Source organism: Oncorhynchus masou, chromosome 6 (genome assembly GCF_036934945.1).
Source record: "Oncorhynchus masou masou isolate Uvic2021 chromosome 6, UVic_Omas_1.1, whole genome shotgun sequence".
NCBI lineage: Eukaryota > Metazoa > Chordata > Actinopteri > Salmoniformes > Salmonidae > Oncorhynchus > Oncorhynchus masou.
The window spans coordinates 63,596,975-63,622,218 of record NC_088217.1 but is presented as its reverse complement, the minus strand read 5'-3'; the positions used below and the strand labels follow the sequence as shown (position 1 = coordinate 63,622,218).

The 25,244-nt window shown below is 40.9% G+C and overlaps 1 protein-coding gene across 4 annotated transcripts; it reads right to left on the bottom strand.

The window, feature by feature from the left end:
• Positions 1 to 22,226, bottom strand: lnpk (lunapark, ER junction formation factor). 4 transcript variants are annotated; one of them, XM_064969350.1, is made up of 14 exons: positions 22,086 to 22,226; positions 21,371 to 21,460; positions 20,219 to 20,260; positions 19,623 to 19,810; positions 18,809 to 18,867; positions 18,464 to 18,504; positions 15,022 to 15,105; positions 14,873 to 14,927; positions 13,466 to 13,660; positions 7,383 to 7,488; positions 7,058 to 7,128; positions 5,279 to 5,446; positions 1,514 to 1,633; positions 1 to 765 (listed from the first exon to the last, which is right to left on the bottom strand). In XM_064969350.1, exons 2-14 carry the CDS (start codon positions 21,395 to 21,397, stop codon positions 584 to 586), a joined length of 1,338 nt encoding a protein of 445 aa, XP_064825422.1. In that variant the 5' UTR covers positions 21,398 to 21,460; positions 22,086 to 22,226; the 3' UTR covers positions 1 to 583. The 4 variants fall into 4 exon arrangements, with proteins under 4 accessions (XP_064825422.1, XP_064825423.1, XP_064825424.1 ...); XM_064969351.1 differs by having other exon boundaries at positions 7,383 to 7,473; positions 22,086 to 22,223; XM_064969352.1 differs by lacking the exon at positions 1,514 to 1,633 and having other exon boundaries at positions 22,086 to 22,222.
• Positions 22,227 to 25,244: the final 3,018 nt, after the last annotated feature.

Genomic DNA, 25,244 nt, shown 5'->3' with positions numbered 1-25,244 from the left:
TCCAACACAAAATATATATTTTTTTATTTACTTCATGGCTGAACATAACACAGGCTTGAAAGAAGATATATGGAACTGCTTCTTGGCCAGAATAAATAATATCTCAATTCATTCTACTTTCACTCTGTAAACAAAAGTTTTGCCCAACTAGGCTTACGATTGAATAAGTTTAAATATTTCCAGAACTGCTGTAAATAAATGTAAAACATGTCTTAACTATTTATTGTGTAGCCTAATGAATAACACAATCAGAGCAAATCATGAAAGACAGACCGGACCAGTGCATTTGGCAAATGTATCTTTTCAAAAGAAAGTGGATTTGGCAAGTATGTAATCAAAGTCAATGTAAGAAATGCTCTTTCACACCTGCCAATTTATGGTTTAAGTGAGAAAAAAAGTGGTAAATTCTAGATTATTACTTCACTTCCAAAGAATATTGTGCATTACAAGCATCTTATGTAAATCCAGGAGCTGGGTACCACATGATTTTTAAACAAACACTGCACCATGTCAGCTGATATATAGATATATATATATATATATATATATGTCAGCTGAGGGGAGGGTAGGAATTCAATGTTTTCTACTCTGTTTCCAATTGGGGGACTTCTTGCTTTTCTCCTGGTCTCGCAGGCTCCTCTTCTGTGTGTACCGTCTCTGCGGCCTCTGGGTTCTCTATGTTGGCGTCTGGGGTCTCCTCTGTAGACTGGGCCTTTTCAACTTCAGTCTCCACTTCATCAGAAGGGGCCTCCAGCTCCTTCTCATCTACAACCAGAAGACAGACATTTATAAAGCTTACATTAACCATACAGATCTACCACTTGTTTGTTTCTGATAACAGATAACAGGACTCGCTCTCTCTGCCTCTGAGCCCCTTTGTACAAATCACACATTCATAAGCCACTTTAATATATTTACTGTAAAGTATTACTGTCAAATTGTCAGAGCAGCCTATTATCAAACATTCACAAAAATATCAGAGAAAGAGGGGGGGGTGAGTGAGTGACAGGGTTAAATAATTTGAACAGTCAAACCATTAAATCACTAACTTTGTGTAATTACACTACAATAATAATTTGCAGCATGCCCAGCCTGCTAATATTATATACAATGACTTGATCTGTGAACACTGAAGCTTTACATTACTCCAGAATTAAGTTAATTATCAACAACTTTCAGGGTCAAAAGAGTGGGATCAGTACAATGGACATGATGGTCCAACGTGAAATAATGCATCAACATCATTGTGTGTGATGCCATGCAATAGCTTGTGTAGCTGTGATATCAGACAGATGGGTAAAACGGAAATTTCAGTTCAATTCCTGAATTAAAAATAAATTGACCCCAAATCTGATTGTTAGTTGCTTGATCATATTAAGATTGTGATATGATTATGGGGCCAGATGCCACAAGAAGTCAATTTAAATAGCCTTTAATCAGGGTAAGTGATTGGTGGGACTAAAATCATTATTTGTAAGGGGCTGCAAAGCACCAGGCTGTGGTAAGATGGGACCTTTGTGGTGATGGTGGACAATGGCGAAACTGTGCACTGAACTCCATGAAGCAGTTGCTAAAGATACAGTGGGCGCCCTGGTAGCCACATGACTGGGACCACTGTCTTCACTTTGATCAGCTATTCAAAGACAAAGTATAAAGCAATGGTAAATATTAGGATAAAACAAACATGCACAAAACGACAACAATGCTAAATTGATCATTGAGTTTGTTATAGCAACAAACACTATGCTACATTTACCATGTGGTTTTAATGACCTGAAGATTATGAATTCATGACTAACCAAGTTGGTCACTGTCATTTAGGTTAGTATTGTGGAGTAACTAGAATGTTGTTGACCCATCCTCAGTTGTTTTCTCCCATCACAGCCATTCAAGTTTGTAACCGTTTAAAAATCACCACTGGACTCCCTGAGCAGTTTCCTTCCTCCCTGGCAAATGAGTTTAGGAAGGATGCCTATATCTTTGTAGTAACTGGGTGTATTGATAAAGCATCCAAAATGCAATTAACAACTTCACCATGCTCAAAGGGATATTCAATGCTTGCTTTTTTTTACCAATAGGTGCCCTTCTTTGCGAGACATGGTCTTGTTGGATCCTGTGTTTTACATTATAGCCATTAGTATATATATATGATTAAATATCATCTGATGTTGGTTGTGTGAGGTGTCTGCATTTGTGAACTGGAGCATCATTATGAGATTAAACAACTGCTTGCTACTTGCCTGTTTGTGTGTGACAAGAACTGAGTAACATGGTGTGACCTGCATGTTGCAAAACTGTAGATAACAGCCCAGCAGATGCTTTGTCCTTGTGTTTGTATGTAACAATATTGAGCGACTTGCTGTATCTTACAAAGTTGTGATAGGGAGGGGTGGTCATCACAAGGTTTAACTGAGATGGAAAAATACTGAACAACACAATAGCAGGAACTGAGCAACTGTTCTAACTAGGCTGCAATACCAGAACAGCAAGGATCTATACATCGATGGAGGGAGGACTCCAAGAAGCGCCAAGAGGCGGGGACCCGCCTGAGCGCCTGCAATAGGCTGAGCAAGTTTAAACCACGCCCAGTCTCTACTGTGATAGGCCAACAGACGTGTTGGAACTATGTCTATCATAGTATAAAGAATACTGTTTACATACATCCTGTCAGTTCTCTGTTCTGCCCTGCGTGGTATTACAGAGAACCCGTATATACGAAAGTTGCATTTGCCATTTATTATTTAGCTAATAAAAAATACATAGTATAAAATCGGTGACTCATTGTCATATTTATCCTGATACCAGATTCAAATTTAAGCAAATCTAACAGTCTTGGCTCCCTGGTCTTTGTGGTTGAATCTGTGTTTGAAATTCCCTGCTTGACAGAGGGACCTTATTGTATGTGTGGGGTACAGAGATGAGGTAGTCATTCAAAAATCATGTTAAACACTATTATTGCATACAAAGTGAGTCCATGCAATGTATTATGTCTATTAAGCACATTTTACTCCTGAAAAAATGTAGGCTCTGGATGAGCATCTGATAAATTACAAAATGTTTTACAGAGATGTAAAAATAGCAAAATAGTGCTATTACATAATGTCAAAACCTAATATTACACAAATGACTAATTACAATGACAGGAACAGTGGGGCAAAAAAGTATTTAGTCAGCCACCAATTGTGCAAGTTCTCCCACTTAAAAAGATGAGAGAGGCCTGTAATTGTCATCATAGGTACACTTCAACTATGACAAACAAAATGAGGGGGAAAAAAAATCCATAAAATCACATTGTAGGATTTTTTTATGAATTTATTTGCAAATTATGGTGGAAAATAAGTATTTGGTCAATAACAAACAAGCCATATTTCTGGCTCTCACAGACCTGTAACTTCTTTAAGAGGCTCCTCTGTCCTCCACTCGTTACCTTTATTAACGGCACCTATTTGAACTTGTTATCAGTATAAAAGACACCTGTCCACAACCTCAAACACTCACACTCCAAACTCCACTATGGCCAAGACCAAAGAGCTGTCAAAGGACACCAGAAACAAAATTGTAGACCTGCACCAGGCTGGGAAGACTGAATCTGCAACTGGTAAGCAGCTTGGTTTGAGGAAATCAACTGTGGGAGCAATTATTAGGAAATGGAAGACATACAAGACCACTGATAATCTCCCTCGATCTGGGGCTCCACGCAAGATTTCGCCCCGTGGGGTCAAAATGATCACAAGAACGGTGAGCAAAAATCCCAGAACCACACGGGGGGACCTAGTGAATGACCTGTAGAGAGCTGGGACCAAAGTAACAAAGCCTACCATCAGTAACACACTACGCCGCCAGGGACTCAAATCCTGTAGTGCCAGACGTGTCCCCCTGCTTAAGCCAGTACATTTCCAGGCCCGTCTGAAGTTCGCTAGAGAGCATATGGATGATCCAGAAGAAGATTGGGAGGATGTCATATGGTCAGATCAAACCAAAATATAACTTTTTGGTAAAAACTCAACTCGTCGTGTTTGGAGGACAAAGAATGCAGAGTTACATTTACATTTCATTTACATTTAAGTCATTTAGCAGACGCTCTTATCCAGAGCGACTTACAAATTGGTGAATTCACCTTCTGACATCCAGTGGAACAGCCACTTTACAATAGTGCATCTAAATCATTAAGGGGGGGGGGGTGGTGAGAAGGATTACTTATCCTATCCTAGGTATTCCTTGAAGAGGTGGCTGCATCTAAAGAACACCATACCTACTGTGACGCATGGGGGTGGAAACATCATGCTTTGGGGCTGTTTTTCTGCAAAGGGACCAGGACGACTGATCCGTGTCAAGGAAAAAAATGAATGGGGCCATGTATTGTGAGATTTTGAGTGAAAACCTCCTTCCATCAGCAAGAGCATTGAAGATGAAATGTGGCTGGGTCTTTCAGCATGACAATGATCCCAAACACACCGCCCGGGCAACAAAGGAGTGGCTTCGTAAGAAGCATTTCAAGGTCCTGGAGTGGCCTCGCCAGTCTCCAGATCTCAACCCCAAAGAAAATCTTTGGAGGGAGTTGAAAGTCCGTGTTGCCCAGCAACAGCCCCAAAACATCACTGCTCTAGAGGAGATCTGCATGGAGGAATGGGCCAAAATACCAGCAACAGTGTTTGAAAACCTTGTGAAGACTTACATAAAACGTTTGTCATTGCCAACAAAGGGTATATAACAAAGTATTGAGATAAATAAGTATTTGGTCAATAACAAAAGTTTTCCACCATAATTTGCAAATAAATTCATAAAAAATCCTACAATGTGATTTTCTGGATTTTCTTTCTCATTTTGTCTGTCATAGTTGAAGTGTACCTATGATGAAAATTACAGGCCTCTCATCTTTTTAAGTGGGAGAATTTGCACAATTGGTGGCTGACTGAATACTTTTTTGGCCCACTGTATTTATATCAACAGGGTTACATGAGTTTATGGGGCACAACATGTGCTTCAGAAGTTGCTAGAATTCATGTAGGATATATCTCAATCAATAATAATTATTTTTTAATAATTCTGGTTCCTCTTAAATTTAAACAACATTTTTAAAGTTGGGAGCACCAGTGCTGTTAATTTACAACCTGTTCATTTCGAGCCCTGAATAAAATAAACAACTTTTTTTTTTACCTTAATGTCAACACTGATACATTTGGGTACACTTAACTCCTCTGATCTTTTGACCCTTGGATTTGGCCAAGTGCTACATATATGCTTAGTTCATTTTCAAAGGTAACTCTAGTTACTATACCTCCAGAGGGGGGTGCACTCTCATCAGTGGCCTCTGACGCTGCAGATTTTTCTGGGGTCGGTGATTCCGAGCGCATTCTCCGCTCAAAGCTAAATTCTGGGAGTCTTGGAGCTTGAGGTCGGGTCTTCCTTGCATGGTTCAGGACGTAACAGTAAGCACACCTGAAAGCTAAACGGTCATAATGTAAGTAACATTATTTCAAAGGCAAGGTGCCATGTGCTTCAACAATTGCCCCACAACTTTTTTTTAAGACATGTTGAAGATGCATAACTGCATCTGCTCAATGGATTAACCTTATTTCGATGTCATAGCTTGAGCTACTTTGGTTACAAAAGGTTGGTTGCACAAGCATATTAGAAAAAAACGTAACACAAGGACATTCAACAAGCACTTTCACAAATTACTGATGATTGGCTGAGAGAAATTACGAAAAGCTTGTGGGGGCTATTTTATTAGACTTCAGTGCAACTTTTGACATTATTGATCCTAGTCTACTGCTGGAAAAACATGTGTTATGGTTTTACATCCCAGCTATATTGTGGATTATTAGTTACCTGTCTAACAGAACACAGAGGGTGTTCTTTAATGGATGCCTCTCCAACATAATCCAGGCAGAATCAGGAATTCCACAGGGCAGCTGTCTAGACCCCTTTATTCAATCTTTTCTAACGACATGCCACTGGTTTTGAGTAAAGCCATTGTCATGCGGATGACTCAACACTATACATGTCAGCTACTACAGCAACTGAAATGGATGCAATACTTAACATGGGTGGCAAGGAATAAGTTAATCCTAAATATTTAAAAAACTAAAAGCATTACATTTGGGACAAATCATTCACTAAACCTCAACCAAATTGAGCAAGTTGAGATGACGATGCTGCAATCCAGTAACTGTGGATTGTCAACTGCCATGGTCAAAACATATTGATACAACAGTAGCTAGGATGGGAAGAAGTCTGTCCATAAAAAAGCACTAGCCTTGTTAACAGCACTAACAACAAGGAAGGTCCTACAGGCTCTCGTTAAACGCACCTTGACTACTGTTCACTCGTGTGGTCAGGTGCCATAAAGAGGGACTTTGCAATTGGCTCACAACAGAGCAGCACGGATGTACAGAGAGCTAAAATTAATAATATGCATTTCAAACTCTCCTGGCTTAAAATGGAGGAGATATGCACTTGTTTTTGTGAGAGGTATTGATATGTTGAAAGCACCGAGCTGTCTGTTTAAAGTAGCAAACATCTCAGACACCCATGCATACCCCACAAGACATGCCACCAGAGGTCTCTTCACAGTCCCAAGTCCAGAACAGACTATGGGAGGCACACAGTACTACATAGAGCATGACTACATGGAACTGTATTCCACATCAGGTAACTGATGCAAGCAGTAGAATCAGATTTTAAAAAATGATAAAGCTACACCTTATGGAACAGCGGGGACTGTGAAGCAACACAAAGACAGGCATACACACACATGATAACATACGCACTGTACACATAGATTTTGTGTTGTAGATATGTGGTAGTGGAGTAGGGGCCTGAGGGCACAAAGTGTGTTGTGAAATATGTTATGAATGTATTGTAATGTTTTTTTTAAATTGTATAACTGCCTCAATTTTGCCAGACCCCAGGAAGAGTACCTGCTGCCTTGTCTGCAGCTAATGGAGATCCATAATAAATACAAAATACAAAGCTGGCAGCCAAGCACCGAAGGGCAAAGTTAATGCAGTGTTTGAAGGGTAGTGACAGGAAGCAGTATTTCTCAAAATCTTACCAATATATTCAAATTCCTCTTTTAATGCCATACCATTATGGGAGAAGCACTGCTGGCATATAAGGGCATATCTGGGGATAAAAGAGCATACATAAAAGTGAGAAGAGATCAACCTTGAAGTGGCCTAGATGCAAAACTGTTAAAAGAAGAACTCCAGTAAAGGTCTACCATTTAAAGCTGTATGTTACAGTGACTGTCACAACTGATGAGCACAAAATAGTGATGCCAAACAGAGAATACGATCCTCTGCTCACTGTAGGCATAGTACTCTACGAAGCACATCAGTAATGAGGTCATTGGAAATGCTTTGGACGGAAGTACAGACCTGTTCTGAGGGCCATCTCCCACAAGGTATTCGATGACTCTGTCCACAGCACCTCGGTCTCGAGGTAAGACGGGTCTAGCCAGGGGTGGGCCTGGGGGGTGCATACCTAACATTATAGCACATCATAGGAACACAGTGACAACTAGTGCTTAGTTTAGTTTCTACACATTTTAATACTACAGCCTTAAAAAAAACTACACAGGCTAGTTATTAACAGGTTTCTCTTGAAAGGTAAGAATGTAAATCACCCGTGTTTAGTGCATAATATGGCATTTAGATTTGGGATACATAAAAGTATAGGCCATAGAAAATAAGGTCAAGTATTTTAATAATCTACACTGGAATCCATTAACAACCCATAAGCAACTTAGAGGGCTACATACAGTGCTAAGTGAAAGTCTACATATCGCTTGCAGTTTTCACATTTAGCTGTCTTCAAATAAAAACATTTGAAAAAGGATTACATTTGTCAGCTGTAAATCATTTTGAATAAGATTCTACCAAGTTTGCACAACTCTTAGGGTAACCATTGATGTACAGCGATATTCAAACCTTGTCTCTGATTATCAAGCAGATTTAAGACAAGACTGAGACTGGACCACTCATTAACTCTCAACACCTCTTGGAAAGCCATTCTGGTGTGTCTGTGGCATTACAATTTTTGCAATTGTTCCACTGAAAGATAAAACTTTATCCCAGGGTAAGGTATTCAGAGGACTGAGGCATGTTTTCCTCCAACTTTTTACCCGGGCTTTGCTACTTTAATATTTCATTTGATCCTGACAAACCAAGTCCCTGCCAGTGACAAGCATACCCATAACATCCAGGCTGTATCACAACCGGTCGTGATTGGGAGTCCCATAGGGCGGCGCACAATTGGCCCAGCATTGTCCTGGTTTGGCCGGTGTAGGCCTTCATTGCAAATAAAAATAGTTTATAACCGACTCGCCTAGTTAAAGGTTAAATGTAAAAAAATATATAATAATTTTTAAGCATGATTCTGCCACCACAATACAGGAAAATACAAAGGGTTTCGCTCAGTGATGTGTTGTACTGGATTTGACCCAAACCTGAAGATGTTAATATAGGCCAAAAAGTTAATTTGTGTAATTCTGCAAGACAACATGGCAAACCCCTGATCTATGCCGGTCTGAAAATGTATCCCAGACATGCTTTAAAAGCAGCTCTGAGGTTGAATAATTGTTTGACACTCACTATCAAATTGGAGTGAACTTGCAGAGACAGGGGATTTTTATTTTTATGTAATTTAGCAGACGCTCTTATTCAGAGCGACTTACAAGAGCAATTAGGGTTAAGTACCTTGCTCAATCGGCTCGGGGGCGGCAGGGTAGCCTAGTGGTTGGAGCGTTGGACTAGTAACCGGAAGGTTACGAGTTCAAACCCCCGAACTGACAAGGTACAAACCTGTCGTTCTGCCCCTGAACAGGCAGTTAACCCACTGTTCCCAGGCCGTCATTGAAAATAAGAATTTGTTCTTAACTGACTTGCCTGGTTAAATAAAGGTTAAAAAAAAATAACAAAATTCAAACCACCACCCTTTTCAGTTAGTGGCCCAACGCTCTTAACCGTTAAGCTACCTAGTGGTTAAGTTGTTCTTAAATAATGACAACCACTACTTTTGCAAACAAATGGACCTCATCCCCCAACATTTTTGATTTTGTATGAACATATTACATTCTGAACATATTTAGATGTGCCACAGCAAGGGGTTTAAAGACCTTCACAATCAAGACTTCTTTATGATATATCTAGCACGCGCTCCAGCAGATATATCTCACTGGTCACCCCCAAAGCCAATTCCTCCTTTGGTCGTCTTTCCTTGCAGTTCTCTGCTGCCCATGACTGGAACGAATTGCAAAAATCTCTGAAGCTGGAGACTCACATCTCCCTCCCTAGCTTTAAGCACCAGCTGTCAGTGCAGCTTACAGATCACTGCACCTGTACATAGCCCATCTGTAAACAGCCCATCTACCTACCGGATCCCCATACTGGTATTTATTTATTTTGCTCCTTTGCACCCCAGTATCTCTACCTGCACATTCATCTTCTGGCAATCTATCATTCCAGTGTTTATTTGCTATATTGTAATTACTTCGCCACCATGGCCTATTTATTTCCTTAACTTACCTCATTTGCACTCTTTTTGTTTGACTTGTTTTCTTTTGTTCTACTGTATTATTGACTGTATGTTTTGTTTATTCCATGTGTAACTGTGTTGTTGTATGTGTCAAATTGCTACGCTTTATATTGGCCAGGTCGCAGTTGCAAATGAGAACTTGTTCTCAACTAGCCTACCTGGTTAAATAAAGGTGAAATAAATAAATAAAAATAATTATAACTAGTATATTCAGCCAAGGGGCATAACGGCCAATATCAAGTGGTTAAGAGTGATGAAGTGTTTGCAGCCTGAGCAAAAAAAAAAGCAGAGCTCATGCCTTCCATGCAATTTTAATTCAAATCATCAGTAGTCACATCATGCAACCGTAGTATGTATTAAAATAAAAAAGATATGTTTGTATCACAACTAAAGTTAAATAAATAATTTTAAATTAAGCATATAGGAGTACCTGTTTCTATAGCCGCATGTGCGCACTTCCTCAAATCGCTTGGAGAAAATATACTTTCAATTTTATTCAGCTACAGTGCATTCGGAAAGTATTCAGACCCCTTGACTTTTTCCAAATCCCCGACCAAGGCCCTTTGCCCCAAATTGCTTGGTTTGGCCGGGCAGCCAGCTCGAGGATGATTATTGGTGGTTCCAAACTTCTTCCATTTAAGAATGATGGAATGTTTTGTGTTCTTGGGGAGCTTCAATGCAGCTGAAATGTTTTGGTACCCTTCCCCAAATCTGTGCCTCGACACAATCCTGTCTCGGAGCTCTCTACGGACAATACCTTCGACCCCATGGCTTGGTTTTTGCTCTGACATCCATTGTTAACCTTGGGACCTTATATATATAGAAAAGGTGTGTGCCTTTCCAAATCATGTCCTATCAATTAAATATTCTACAGGTAAACTCCAATCAAGTTGAAGAAACATCTCAAGGATGGTCAATGGAAACAGGATGCACATGAGCTCAATTTCAAGTCTCATAGCAAAGGGTCTGAATTCTTATGTAAATAAGCCAGAGCCCGGACTTGAACCCGTCCGAAAATCTCTGGAGACGTGAAGATAGCTGCGCAGAGACGCTCCACATCCAACATGACAGAGCTTGAGTGGATCTGCAGAGAATAATGTGAGAAACTTCCCAAATACAGGTGTTCAAAGCTTATAGCGTCATACTCAAGAAGACTCGAGGCTGGAATCATTGCCAAAAGTGCTTCAACAAAGTACTGAGTAAAAGGTCTGAATACTTACGTAAATGTGATTAGTTTATTTGTAATAAATTTGCTAAAATGTCTAATATCCTGTTTCTGCTTTGTCATTATGTGGTATTGTGTGTAGATTGATGATTTTTTTATTTTTAATCCATGTTAGAATAAGGCTGTAACGTAACAAAATGTGGACAAAGTGAAGCGGTTTGAAAACTTTCCTAATGCATGTATGTTCAATTGTCTTCTTCACACTATAAAATAATGCCACAGAATTCTAAGCAAATCTTGTCTGCTACTGCAGCCCACAGCCAGATCAGGGCCTAACAGAAGAACAGTTGTCCTTATGAAATAGATTACATTTTCTTCATATAATGTTTCTTTAGACCTGCCTAAAATAAATAATGGATTTGTGATGGTATATTACACTTCTTAAAATATAGATGTTCCAAAAGGTCTGCATCAGATGCTTGTAGGCTATGCGTTGAAGCCAGAAGATGCTAAATGTATTTATGTTAATTAACAGTCAATTATCGTGAGACCGGCAGATATTTGCTAGACAATCACTGGCTGACAAAATATAATGACCGCCATAGCCGTGGTTGGGATGATCATATACCACATATCAAGTACATTTTCCTCATCAGCAAAGTCCGACCTAGTAAGGGATGAAAAAAGGCAAGTGCGAGTGTTTGTTCACAAAAGGCCTTTTTTGGGGGGGCTGCTGTGGGATTATTTAAGATGCTCTTCAAAGAGATAGCCATCCTGTTGTTTTCGGAAGATTGGCAGGATCTCTGGTGCCCTAGTATCAGGGGGAAGCTGGTTCCACCAATGGGGTACCAGAACAAAGAAGAGTGGACTTAGCTGAGGGATAGGAGGACCAAGAGACCAGAGGCAGCAGGACGGAGTATCCGGATTGGGGTGTAAGATTTAAGAATAGACCCCCCTGTGCTCCGTAGGCAAGTACCATGGTTTTGTAGTGGATGCGTGCTTCGATTGGAAGCCAGTGGAGTATGGGGAGGAGTGGGGTGACATGGAAGATCGGTTGAACACCAGGAGGGCTGCAGTGTTCTGGATAAGTTGCAGGGGTTTGATGGCGCAAGCGAGGAGCTCGGCCAACAGCGAGTTGCAGTCGTTCAGACGAGAGATAACAAGCGCCTGGATTAGAACCTGCTGTGCTTCCTGTGTGAGGTAGGGTCATACTCTACAGATGTTGTAGAGCATAAACCTGCTTGAGCGAGTCACTGATTTGAACAACAGGTGTTGTCCAGGGTCACGTCAAGATTCTTTACACTCTGGGAGGGGTACACAGTGGAGTTGTCAACCATGATGGAGAGGTCTTGGAGCGGGCATGCCTTCCCCAGGAGGAAGAGCAGCTTTGTCTTATTGAGGTTGAGCTTGAGGTGGTGGGCCAGCATTTAAGCTGAGAAATCTTCCAGACATGCAGAGATGGGTGTCACCACCTTGGTGTCAGAAAGGGGGGGGGGGGTAGTTTAGTGTCATCCGCATAGCAATGACAGGAGATTCCATGGCAGGATATGACAGAGTGACTTCATGTACAGAGAGAAGAGGAGAGGGCCTAGAACTGAGATAAGATAGAATATGAGAATGGGGGAGAGTAGTGAAGACTGCAACGGCACATTACCATCTGGGTAAGGCTGAGTGGATAGGGTTGGAGGAGAGACAAGACAGTAAAGGAAACAAACAGCCTCTAGTAAAGATGTGGTCAAGCATATTGCCTGCCTTGTGAGTGGGAGGGGACTGAGAAAGGGTGAGGTTAAAAGATGGAAAGAGGGGAAAGAAACAGTTGGAAATAAACAAAATCAGACATCGGGAGGTTGAAGTCACCGAGTACAAGGAGTGGTGAGCCATCGTCAGGAAATGAGCTCATCAAGGTGTCAAAGCTCATTGAGGAAGTTTCACTTGGAAAATGTTGAGTAGGTTGTGTAGATCAGTTGAATCCTTTTTAGATGGAAAGTAGTGTGGAAGGACCACCAGAGGGCAGGCTGGGCTCACAGATATTAGCACAACAAGGCATGTGACACAAGGTAATCAAAGGCAATTAAGCACAGCTGACAGTACTAATGACATTCTCTTTCCCCTATAAGAGAGAGGATGGAACCAGCAGACAGAGGGAAGATAAATTCTCTCTGTAGAATGACTACCTAGAGAGGGGAGCTATCCAAGAAGATCAATTAAGACGGTGACAAATCTGTGATTGTTGTTATAGTTTAATTAAAGATAGTCGTCCTGTGTGATCTAAAGAAGATGTAAGTTGTTCCTTGGGAGATTCTCATTGATTTTGTTGGAGTGTTTGTATTGTCAGAAATCTCTCAATAGAGAACTGTGTTCAATCAAGAAAACCTACTCCTGACTCGTTTATTCCACCTTTCCGCTTTAGAGTGACACCAAATTACTTGGTCCGCTCTCATTAGACAATAGACAAATCTTTTCTAGCAATGATTGTTATTTTCTACACATAAGAATATACACAATTATTGCCTGATGTTTCCATTAGATTGAAATACTGTCAGATTGAACTTGCTTTGATTACATTGCCTTTTTCACATGGTGGTGTCACCTAGAAGTTGCTGATATCAAAATAGGGTCGTGGGCCACAAGAGTTTAGTAAACCCAGATATAGGGGGACCAGAAAGCGCTATAGAACTTTTGTACAATTCTGATAACTATGAAATAATTATTTCTCATTCAAAACAGGCCAAATAACTATCCTATTAGATCTTTACTCACCCATTCCTTGGATAGGGGTGCAGGGTGTCATAGGGGGTCTCCTCATCATGGTTTGCTGGGCGACTGCGGAAGACAGACCTCTATCCGGGGGTCCTCCTGGGGGCCCACCCGGGGCTGAGCGAGGAAGGGGACCCGTAGGGGTGGTTCCAGCACCCATGACAGGGGGCCTCAAGGCTATGTTGCGTTGACGGAGTTCTGAAGAAGAGGGACATGTAGAAAAGGTATTCTTTCTCAAAATGGGGACACTACACAAATGGTTCTGAGTTAAGGCATTCTGTTTAATTTGCATATCTACGGTAATGTGGGCTGAAGTACAGGGACATTTTCTTGCCATGCTCAAGGGCACAACGGCAAGAGATGGCATCTAGGATTTGACACCAGCAACCCTTGGTTGCCGACTCACATCATGCCAGATTTTTCCTGTCTGATTAGGGGTTCAAAATGGCAACATTCCGATTGCTGGCCCACATCTGTAATGGCACATTTCCATGCAACATTTACCGCAGTGTTTAACCCAGAAAGTTCATGTTCTTCTGTTTCCATCTACGAAGGCCGGCACCCGTGTCTCACTGGGCTATGGATCCTGCGGACCTGCTCTCACTTGGGGCCAAAGTGGGGCTACTGGTACTTTTCAGCCAGCATTTGCATATCAATGTCTAACTAAACGTCTCCACCTTCTCACAAAGATTTTTATTATGCAGAGGTGGTTGATTCTCACTGTCAGCTCTAGCTATGGAAATACAATTTCCCAGTATAACATAAGGGTGTATACACTAGTGCAGGGGTGGGCAGACTTTTTGACTCGAGGGCCAAATCGGGATTTCGAAATTCAGAGAAACAAAATGTTATTGTTGCTGACCCGATTTGTTTGTCAAACTATTTCTGCGCCAGAAAACGTGCAGTTATTTAACCTTTTATTTTACGTCGGTCCATTATCATTTCTACATATTTTCTATTAAGTTTTAGACATTCAAGAGAGGCCTGGACATATTTTTAACCCTTAATAATGCCCCCCCCACCCTGAAAAAAAACATGGTTGGGCTCGTAGTTTGCCCAACCTTGCAGCACAACAAAGACTACCTGCCGCCCCCATTCATTGAACGGAAGTCCTCAAGGGGCATTGAATAAACAATTCCCACAAGCGCTCACTCAATTATGGTCAACCTATTTGTTCATTGACTAAAAGTAGAGAAAGAAGTGTGTGACTGCTCTCCTGAATGTAATCAATTATACAGGACTGACAGCTCAGGCTCACACCGTGAGCACATGAACAGATCAATTATATGTAACCTAGTCAACCACAGAAATGTGGTAGCAATCAAAAGGTAAGTAAGGCATTTATAGTTTTACAATCTTTGGCTTTATGCTTGAATACTAAAACAACTAATGTAGAGAGGATGCCTTCACCTTGGCCCGGTCCAGGAGTCATCTGACCTGGCCTGATTGGCGTGAATTCCATTTCCTTTTCAAAATAAAATAATCTCAGATCAATTCATAATTTAAATAAATAGCAGATTAAGTCATTTGTTCATTTAAAAAACAGATACTGTACTTACCACTTTCTTATTTGCTTCAGGATCAAATCTCTCAAGAATTAACTTGGCATTTTTGTATGTTTCAGTCTCCATCACCTCTTCCAACTGTAGAAATAAAGTTTTAAAAATAAAATCAGTTAAGGAACTATCTGCACAGCATAAGAATACAAAGAAGGGGATATTACCAGTAAACAACAAACATTTTGGTAAGTGTTGGTCCCATGTTTCATGAGCTGAAATAGAAGATCCCAGAAATGTTCCATACACAAAAAAAGCTTTTCTCTCCAATGTTGTGCACAAATTAGTTTACATCCCTGTTGGGGATCATTTCTCCTTTGCCAAGATCATCCATCCACTTGACAGGTGTGGCATATCAAGAAGCTGATTAAACAGCATGATCATTACACAAGTGCACCTTGTGCTGGGGACAATAAAAGGCTACTCTAAAATGTGCAGTTTGAGGGAGTGTGCGATTCGCTTGCTGAATGCAGAAATTTCCACCACAGCTGTTGCCAGAGAATTGAATGTTCATTTCTCTACCATAAGCCACCTCCAACGTCATTTTAGAGAATTTAGTAGTACATCAAACCGGCCTCACAACCACAGACCACATGTAACCATGCCAGCCAGGACATCATCTGGCTTCTTCACCTGTGGGATTGTCTGAGACCAGCCACCTGGACAGCTGATGAAACTGTGGCTTTGCAAAACCGAAGAATTTTCCGCAACAATTGTCAGAAACCTTCGAAGGGAAGCTCATCTACGTGCTCATCATCCTCACTAAGTAGGAGTGGCAAACCTAAACTATATCTTGTAATAAATAATGTGGAAATTGAGCAAGTTGAGTTGACAAAACTGCTTGGAGTAACACCAAATTGTAAACGGTCATGGTCAAAACATATTGATGCAGTAGTAGCTAAGACAGGGAGAAGTCTGTCTATAATAAAGTGATGCTATGTCTTCTTAACAACACTATCAACAAGGCAGGTCCTACAGGCCCTAGTTTTGTCGCACTTTGACTACTGTTCAGTCGTGTAGTCAGGTGCCACACCTGAGCTACTTTGGTTACAAAAAGTTGGTTGCACCAGCATATTAGAAAGAAACGTACCCCAAGGACATTCAACAAGCACAGCACTTTCACAAATTACTGATGATTGGCTGAAAGAAATTATAAAAAGATTGTGGGGGCTATTTTATTAGACTTCAGTGCAACTTTTGACATTATTGATCCTAGTCTACTGCTGGAAAAACATGTGTTATGGTTTTACATCCCAGCTATATTGTGGATTAATAGTTACCTGTCTAACAGAACACAGAGGGTGTTCTTTAATGGATGCCTCTCCAACATAATCCAGGCAGAATCAGGAATTCCACAAGGCAGCTGTCTAGACCCCTTTATTAAATCTTTACTAACGACATGCCACTGGTTTTGAGTAAAGCCATTGTGTCTATGTATGAGGATGACTCAACATATACATGTCAGCTACTACAGCGATTGAAATGGCTGCAATACTTAACATGGGTGGCAAGGAATAAGTTAATCCTAAATATTTAAAAAACTAAAAGCATTACATTTGGGACAAATCATTCACTAAACCCCAACTAAATATTGTAATAAGTAATGTGGAAATTGAGCAAGTTGAGATGATGAAGCTGCAATCCAGTAACTGTGGATTGTAAACTGTCATGGTCAAAACATATTGATACAACAGTAGCTATGATGGGAAAAAGTATGTCCATAAAAAAAACACGAGCCTTGTTAAAAGCACTAACAACAAGGCAGGTCCTACAGGCTCTAGTTAATCGCATCTGGACTACTGTTCACTCGTGTGGGCAGGTGCCACAAAGAGAGACTTTGCAATTGGCTCAGAACAGGGCAGCACGGCTAGTCCTTGGAGGTACACAGAGAGCTAATATTAATAATATGTATGTCAATCTCTCCTGGCTGAAAGTGGAAGAGAGATTGACTTCATCACTACTTTTATTTATGAGAGGTATTAACATATTTAATGCACCGAGCTGTCTGTCTAAACTACTGGCAGACAGCTCAGACACCCACGCATACCCCAAAAGACATGCCACAAGAGGTCGCTTCACAGTCCCAAGTCCAGAACAGACTATGGGAGGCACACAGTACTACATAGAGCCATGACTACATGGAACTCTATTCCACATCAAGTAACTGACACAAGCAGTGAAATTAGATTTAAAAAACAGATTAAAAAACATCTTGTGGAACAGCGTGGACTGTGAAGCAACACAAACATTGGCATAGACACATGTGCGCGTACACACACAATAACATACGCACTATACATACACATGGATTTAGTACTGTAGATATGTGGTAGTGGTGGAGTAGGGGCCTGAGGGCACAAAGTGTGTTGTGAAATCTGTGAATGTATTGTAAATGTTTAAAACGGTATAAACTGCCTTAATTTTGCTGGACCCAAGGAAGAGTAGCTACTGCTTTGGCAGCAGCTAATGGGGTTCCATAATAAATACAAATACAATAACATGATAAACACATATAGTAAATCATAGTGTCTATGTATACCTTACAACAGGATTTTAAGATTTTACGCTTATAACATTATCCTAGTGGTTTAATTTGTTGTAACCGAAAATGTGTACTCAGTGGCAGAAAAAAACTGGGGCTGAGTGAGGAAGGGGACCCGTCGGTGTGAACACCAAAACTGCTATGTAAGGAAATTCTGATTTTGCAAGCCAGCAATATGGTTTGCAATTAAACACCAAACATCGTTCATTGTTAGCTAGTAGAAGATAAATAATAACATGCACCAAAATCAGTAATGGGTGTGAAAATCCATCAGCCACAATTATTGGAAGTTATTAGACATGACAGAAAATGACATCCTCTCCATGCTTAAGGCTATACATTTACAGAGAATTGTTAAGGGAGCGCTTTATGGAACACAGTCTCTTTGCCAATTAGCCTGCATTGATTTTAGATTATTTCTTAGCACTGGCAATTAGCTCACTGCAAAGTGCTCTAAGAGCTCAATAAAGGCTTCCTAAGAAGACAGGAGACTTCCATTGTAAGCTTGAGGCACCTGTACTCAATGCCTGCCTGCTGTAGCAAAGAGCCTCCCTCTACTAAGGGAAACGGGTAGGAGACAAAAAGGGGTGTAATTTGCATAGATCAGCACAAATTACATCAATGTGTTTCAAAGGTTAGAGCGCATGCGAGTTGTGCAAGGAGCTCATGATACGATTAAACATTTAGGGTATTAAAAGGGCAATCAGGGAAAGAGGCATTGTGTCATTTAAGATTTCAGCTCTGGATCAATAACACGCTTACTTCAAAACACTAAAGGGCTGGTTTCTCCATTGAGCATGTTTTTTAGGCCAGGACTAGGATTCATTTGTGTCCATGAAACCAGCTCTGCCCTGAATTATATAAAATGATTGGAAGAAATTAGATATAAAAACCTACACTTACAATTTTTCTTTTTTCAACTTTTAAATCTTCTAGTTTGTCATCTGAAACAAAAGTGACAAGGAATGCGTTGAGTATATGTCATGAAACACATGCATTTTCAAACATCTGCATTTTAAGAGACATTTATATTGATAAATATTTTTAGTATTATCATTCTTTTTTAACAATTGGACATTTACAATTGGACAGACTTGCAATTAAAAACAAGATAATATAAACTTAATGTAAAGAAGAGAATCCTACGTGTGTAAAAACAAAAATATAGAACAAAGTTACTTTTGTCCTCCAAAGAAGGGGGTGGTTGATGGGCCAACAAAAATGGAATAAAATTAAGAGAAGCCTTACTGTTTCTTTCCGTTCGCTTTGAGAAAAGGAATAACAGCAGCTTCCTCATAAACCACACTCTGAAAAGCAATCAGGAATATTAGAATGCAGCAGAAACAGTCTTCCATTGAATAGTTACTCAGAAAAGCAGATCAGAGAGAGCATCACTTTCTGTGGTAAAGCATTTTGTGATCAATGGAACAAAACAGAAGATTCTTCACTTTGAAGATTATGTGGTGGAAATGTTACATGGCAGGACATGACCTGAAAGAGTAGTATAGGCTATAGTATAGAAAAGTAACTTTGGCATTAGATGCACAAAACCAGTACAGTTGTGGAATAAGAAAAACTATTGATTTAAACAAAACAATATATATAAATATATATATATATATATATCTGTGCCTGGAAGATTTCATGTGAATGAAAAATGTAGATGCTCGGCATCTTCGCTGACTTATGTGCCAGGGGTACTTTTGAACTGCCAACAAACATCTTTACAAAGGAGTATACATACTTAAAAGGGGTAATCAGGGATTGGTGCATACATTTTTTTATAATTTTAAATAAAGGATATATAGCCATTGATTCTTGAAGAATACAACTTTCTTATCAGAAACCAAAATATAAGCTTGCTATACACCGATGTTTGTAAATAATGTAATTTCAAACAAACACAGTATAGCTATAAAACATGAATCTGAGAGTGAGTACATTCCTCCAGTCCCATGTTTACCAACAACAACAAAAAAAGAGCACCACTTCATTGTTGTTTGAATCCCAGATTGCCTCTTTAAGGTTATGTGTGGCAGTGGACAGAGTAGGCTATACTTACAAAATAGGAAATAGAAATAAGGGCAAAGTCATCACGATGCGTCCTGTCCATTGTTCGGGGAGATAGCAGAAGTAAACACTTATGCAAGTAATAAGATAAAGCACAGATGAATACAGAAGCAGTCTTCCCACCCACAACTTCTCCAATCTCTGATTCTTCGCTCTAAATTCCTCAAGGTCCTTAATATCCTGAAAAGACAACAAAATGCCATGACAAGTATTTTATAACAGATAACATGTAATACTTGGATTATAAGAATTATGGAATGCTTGGGTAATGCCAGAGTATTTCCCAGCCTTATGCTACAATTAAAAAGGGTTTAATGTAGCGTTCTAATTCTTCTCTAAAAAGTATAACCTAGTATCTAGTATCTGACAGCCAATGTGCTGGCCAAAGTCAGAGTTGTGGACATCTGCACCTGTCACTAAAAGATCAAAACAGATCACTGCCTGACTGATAATTACAGACAGATACAAGATGAAGCTCATGGACAGGACTGTGGGAGAAGCTTGGTGCCGTGAACAATTTTTTGAATACTAGTAGCCTATATAATGTTGAAAAGCAGGGCTTATAGCAACATTTAACCTAATACTTACCTTGTCAATGCCTTCTAGAAGTTCCACCGTCGTTGGTTTTGCCTGTTTGAAGATTAGATACAATTTACTTCTGAATCACTCAAAACAAATGGCTACGACCAGATGTGTGTGCTGAATGGAACGCTTTTTCTCTCTGAATGATAAAAAAGGTAATTAATAGATATTATGAACATTAACTTCAACACATCATGCATGCCCTCAAACGCCAAAAACATTGCCTCAATTCCATTCTGACACTAGCCAGACAGTACAGTTCAGTTGACTAGTCAGTGATGTAGGCTACTTGATTACGTTAATTTAAACTGAAACCTTGAAATGCTAAGGGAGCATTGGGTTGGTAGCTAGCTAGTTAGACAGTGGAGTAGTCGGTTTCTCCAGATTTATTTAACCCTGTTTTATAAGCGCAGAGATCGACTACCACTTGAGCATGCTTTTGTTGCACAATCAATGGCGTGCTGGGCTTCAGGCAAGAAGGTTGATGGCTCGAGACTCACTTCCTGCTTGTTTCATTACATTGGTGTCAGAAGTGGGATCGGAGCTCCCATCCACTAGTGAGTGCGTTCCTGTAAGACGGCGTCCTATGAAGTCTAACGCAAGGACATGCTCTTTGAAAGGGAGTTGTCTTGTTTTGCACACTTTGTACAAAATAATAAAATGCAGTACTACAGGATATTTCTTAACGTAGCTCTTTATTAGCTAGCTATAACTGGCATGTTCACATGTCACCAACCAGGATCTAACTGCCCATGACCTAACCATTTGGGTGGTCTTAACCAATCATAACACAGTATGATATGGTGGTAAAATGCATCCAATTACAATTCAGTATGTTTTCACATATGAATATTAGAGGAGTTGTATAGGGACCCTGGTTTATAAGCTTGGATAACGACTGTGCCACTTAAGCATGCTTTTGTGGCACAGTAGACGGACCTCGGCTTCAGGCCAGAAGGTTTGGGGTTCCCGCTTCTGACACCAATGTAATGAAACAGGCAGGGAGTGTAGCTATAACCTTCAACCTAATGCCAAATAGCATACCCAAGTGGCAGAGTCATTATCTGCGTTTATAAACCAGGGTTGCTAGAATACTTTGGATTATTATAGCTAAACGAGCTTACGTTACTGTTAAGGACTTGTTATGCATATAGTTACCTTCCACCGGGAAACAACAGCGCCCATCTCTGTAGAATGTGTGGTGTGTCCCGCTCCTCGTCCACTCTTTCCTTTACGTTAGCTAGCTGCCTAAAAGTGTTGAAAAGTAAAGGTAAGACATAGCTTGCTACCTAAACAATAGCTCAGACGGCTAGCTAGGTAAGGTTACAGAATGGAAAGTGCAAACGATAGCTAGCCCATTCAGATGGTTGTTACTGGCTATGAAGTAAAAAATTCACGAATAAAAAAAATGTGCTCTCTGGTCTTACTTTATGGTTATGGTTAGGCATACGGATAACATTGTGGTTAAGGTTAGGTTTAAACTCTGATTTTAAGAAGAAGCATTTTCGAAATAGTCCGTGTACACTTTAGCCATATTTATGTCTTTGTGGCTGTGGTAACTAGTGAAACCCCCCATTCACAGACAAAAAGTCGAAGCTAACGATAAACAGCCCTGACATGTTCCATTGAAGCACCTGAAGGAAAATGCTCAGTGTTGGGCATGGCTGACACGGTTTTGTAATCCTGAGTCACTCAACAGAATTGTATAGACTAACGGAACACTGTAGATTGATGCTTGTGACAGCTCGCTAGCTGACATAAACTGGCTAGCTAGCTGGCAGAATATTACTAGCGCCTAACGTTAGTGTGTTAGACAGGCCTAACGTAAATCATTCTTAGGCCTAATATAAATACATCAAAGTCTGCTACTTACGGTCGTTGATAGCTATTTCACGTTAGATAGGTCCGTGTCATGCAAGAAAGAGTCAATAACAATACGGGGGTTCGGGTTCTTCCTCGTCTTTTTCTCCTTCTATGGTAGAATGGCGGTCCGCGAACAAACGTTTAGGGTCCATGCCGCCACCTACTGTGCGTGGTAATCATGGTTTACTACACTACATACAGTAGTAGCTCTGGCTACATCAGTATAAAAGAAAATAAACACAAAACACCTAAACCCTCCTACCAAATTATGTTCCCGCGTAACCCAGCGCAAGAGTGCTAGAGGTGTCACTACAGACCCTGGTTAAATCCCGGGCTGTATCACAACAGACCGTGATCTGGAGTCCCATAGGGCGGCGCACAATTGGCCCAGCGTCGTCTCGGTTAGGGGAGGAATTGGCTCAAATGCATTAAGAAGTCAATAAATTCCACAAATTAACGTTTAACAAGGCACACCTAATTGAAATGCATTCCAGGTGACTACCTCATGAAGTTGGTTGAGAGAATGCCAAGTGCGTGCAAAGCTGTTATAAAGCAAAAGGATAGCTACTTTGAAACATCTAAAATATATTGTTTAACACTTCTTTTTGCTGGCGCTTGGGCCCCCCACGGGCTTGGGCTCAGGGGCTTCAACTCCGGTAATGTCACACCCTGATCTGTTTCACCTGTCTTTGTGATTGTCTCCACCCCCCTCCAGGTGTGGCCCATCTTCCCGATTATCCACTGTGTATTTATACTTGTATTCTCTGTTTGTATGTTGCCAGTTTGTCTTGTTTGTTCAAGTCAACCAGTGGTTTGTGTCTCAGCTCCTGGTGGTGAACCTTGCCTGTCCTGACTCTGAGCCCATCTGCCTGACCACTCTGCCTGACCCTGACTCTGAGCCTGCCTGCTGACCTGTACCTTTGCCCACCTCTGGATTACCGACCTCTGCTCTTCCCTGAGCCTGCCTGCCACCCGGTACCGTTGCCTCACCTCTGGTTTTCTGACCATTGTCTGCCTTGACCTGTCGATTGCCTGCCCCTGTTGGAATATTAAACTCTTGTTCATTCGATGCGGTCTGCATCTGGGTCTTACCTTCATACCTGATAGATAAGCCCCTGCATTAATCCAGCCCTGGTGTTATGAGTTACTCATATTATTCTCCCACCTTTGATTTACATTAGGGCTTGTGCAGTTGTCTAATATTTGTGGGGCAATTACTACTTCCTCAGTCTCCACTTACAACGTGAAAAATACATTCTAGACTTTTTAATGCATAATGGAAAAAAAGATGTTTAACTTCCCTGTTTTTATTTTTTATTATTATTTCACCTTTATTTAACCAGGTAGGCCAGTTGAACAAGTTCTCATTTACAACTGCGACCTGGCCAAGATAAAGCAAAGTAGTGTGACAAAAACAACCACACAGTGTAGATGTGCAGATGATGATGTGCAAGTAGAGATACTGGGGTGCAAAGGAGCAAGAGGTTAAGTAATAATATGGGGATGAGGTAGTTGGGTGTGCTATTTACAGATTGGCTGTGTACAGGTACAGTGATCGGTAAGCTGCTCTGACAGCTGATGCTTAAAGTTAGAGAGGGCGATATAAGACTCCAGCTTCAGAGATTTTTGCAATTCGTTCCAGTCATTGGCAACAGAGAACTGGAAGGAAAGGCGGCCAAAGGAAGTGTTGGCTTTGGGGATTGACCAGTGCAATATACCTGCTGGAGCGCGTGCTACAGGTGGGTGTTTCTATGGTGATGGTTCGAACGCAGGTAACTATTGCAAACTCTGTCTGTAAGCCCCACACTGTGTCACTTCACATTGACTGTGTTTGCGTGTGAGTACAGAAAATCACAGTAAATCACGTAGAGCTCCGAAACCCACGTAATCGGATTCGCCTTAACAAATCCGCAACTGAATCTAACTTTAAATAAAAAATAAAACAATTGTTTAACCATCATCAAGCAGACGTTGTACGATTTTTCGTAAATTACGATAGATAAATGGCTGGCTCTATTTTTCCTTACACCGTAGGTTGGTGTACTTTAATGTGAAGCGGTCAAATTAGCGCTGTATTACTATTTTTTTTACCTTTAATCCCAGAAAATGGGCATTAACTCAGAGCATTGAGGCCTCAACGCCATCTTGTTTCTGGGCTAAAAGTACATTTGGCCAAGCCTGTGCTCACCGAGTTTTGTCTTCGGAGTCTTTTCCTGTTTACGAGAAACGGCCATCTTGACGATTTTAGGTTTATCATCTTTGTTGATCAGCAAAAGTGAGTAGTACTGCAGACTTTACAGAGGCATACAAGCAACAAATAAAGGTGAGTACATTACTTGATACATACTTTGTTGACATGTCAATAGGCTATTTAAGACAACGACAATGGTATATGGTCCTAACCCTATTACAGGGGCTGAGTCACTGGCTTACTGGTGCTCTTTCATGCCGTCCCTTGGAGAGGTGCGTCACTTGAGTGGGTTGATGATCACTGATGTGGTGTGGGGACTGTGCTTTGGCAAAGTAGGTGGGGTTATATCCTTCCTGTTTGGCCCTGTCCGGGGGTGTCATCGGATGGGGCCACAGTGTCCCCTGACCCCTCCTGTCTCAGCCTCCAGTATTTATGCTGCAGTAGTTTATGTTTCGGGGGGCTAGGGTCAGTTTGTTATATCTGGAGTACTTCTCCTGTCCTATCCGGTGTCCTGTGTGAATTTAAGTGTGCTCTTTCTAATTCTCTCTTTCTTTCTCTCTCTCAGAGGACCTGAGCCCTAGGACCATGCCTCAGGACTACCTGACATGATGACTCCTTGCTGTCCCCAGTCCACCTGGCCGTGCTGCTGCTCCAGTTTCAGCTGTTCTGCCTGTGATTATTATTATTTGACCATGCTGGTCATTTATGAACATTTGAACATCTTGGCCATGTTCTGTTATAATCTCCACCCGGCACAGCCAGAAGAGAACTGGCCACCCCTCATAGCCTGGTTCCTCTCTAAGTTTCTTCCTAGGTTTTGGCCTTTCTAGGGAGTTTTTCCTAGGCAACGTGCTTCAACACCTGCATTGCTTGCTGTTTGGGGTTTTAGGCTGGGTTTCTGTACAGCACTTTGAGATATCAGCTGATGTACGAAGGGCTTTATAAATAAATTTGATTTGTATATTCGTCTGAACCTTG

What these genes read in the sequence shown, in the direction of transcription:
- lnpk (XM_064969350.1), bottom strand. Translation starts at nt 21,397, where the DNA reads ATGGGCGCTGTTGTTTCCCGGTGGAAG. An exon ending in GACTCCTGGACCGGGCCAAG is followed by an intron (nt 13,661 to 14,872) that starts GTGAAGGCATCC and finishes CCTCTTCTTCAG; the next exon opens with AACTCCGTCAACGCAACATA. An exon ending in AGAGGAATTTGAATATATTG is followed by an intron (nt 5,447 to 7,057) that starts GTAAGATTTTGA and finishes ATGACCGTTTAG; the next exon opens with CTTTCAGGTGTGCTTACTGT.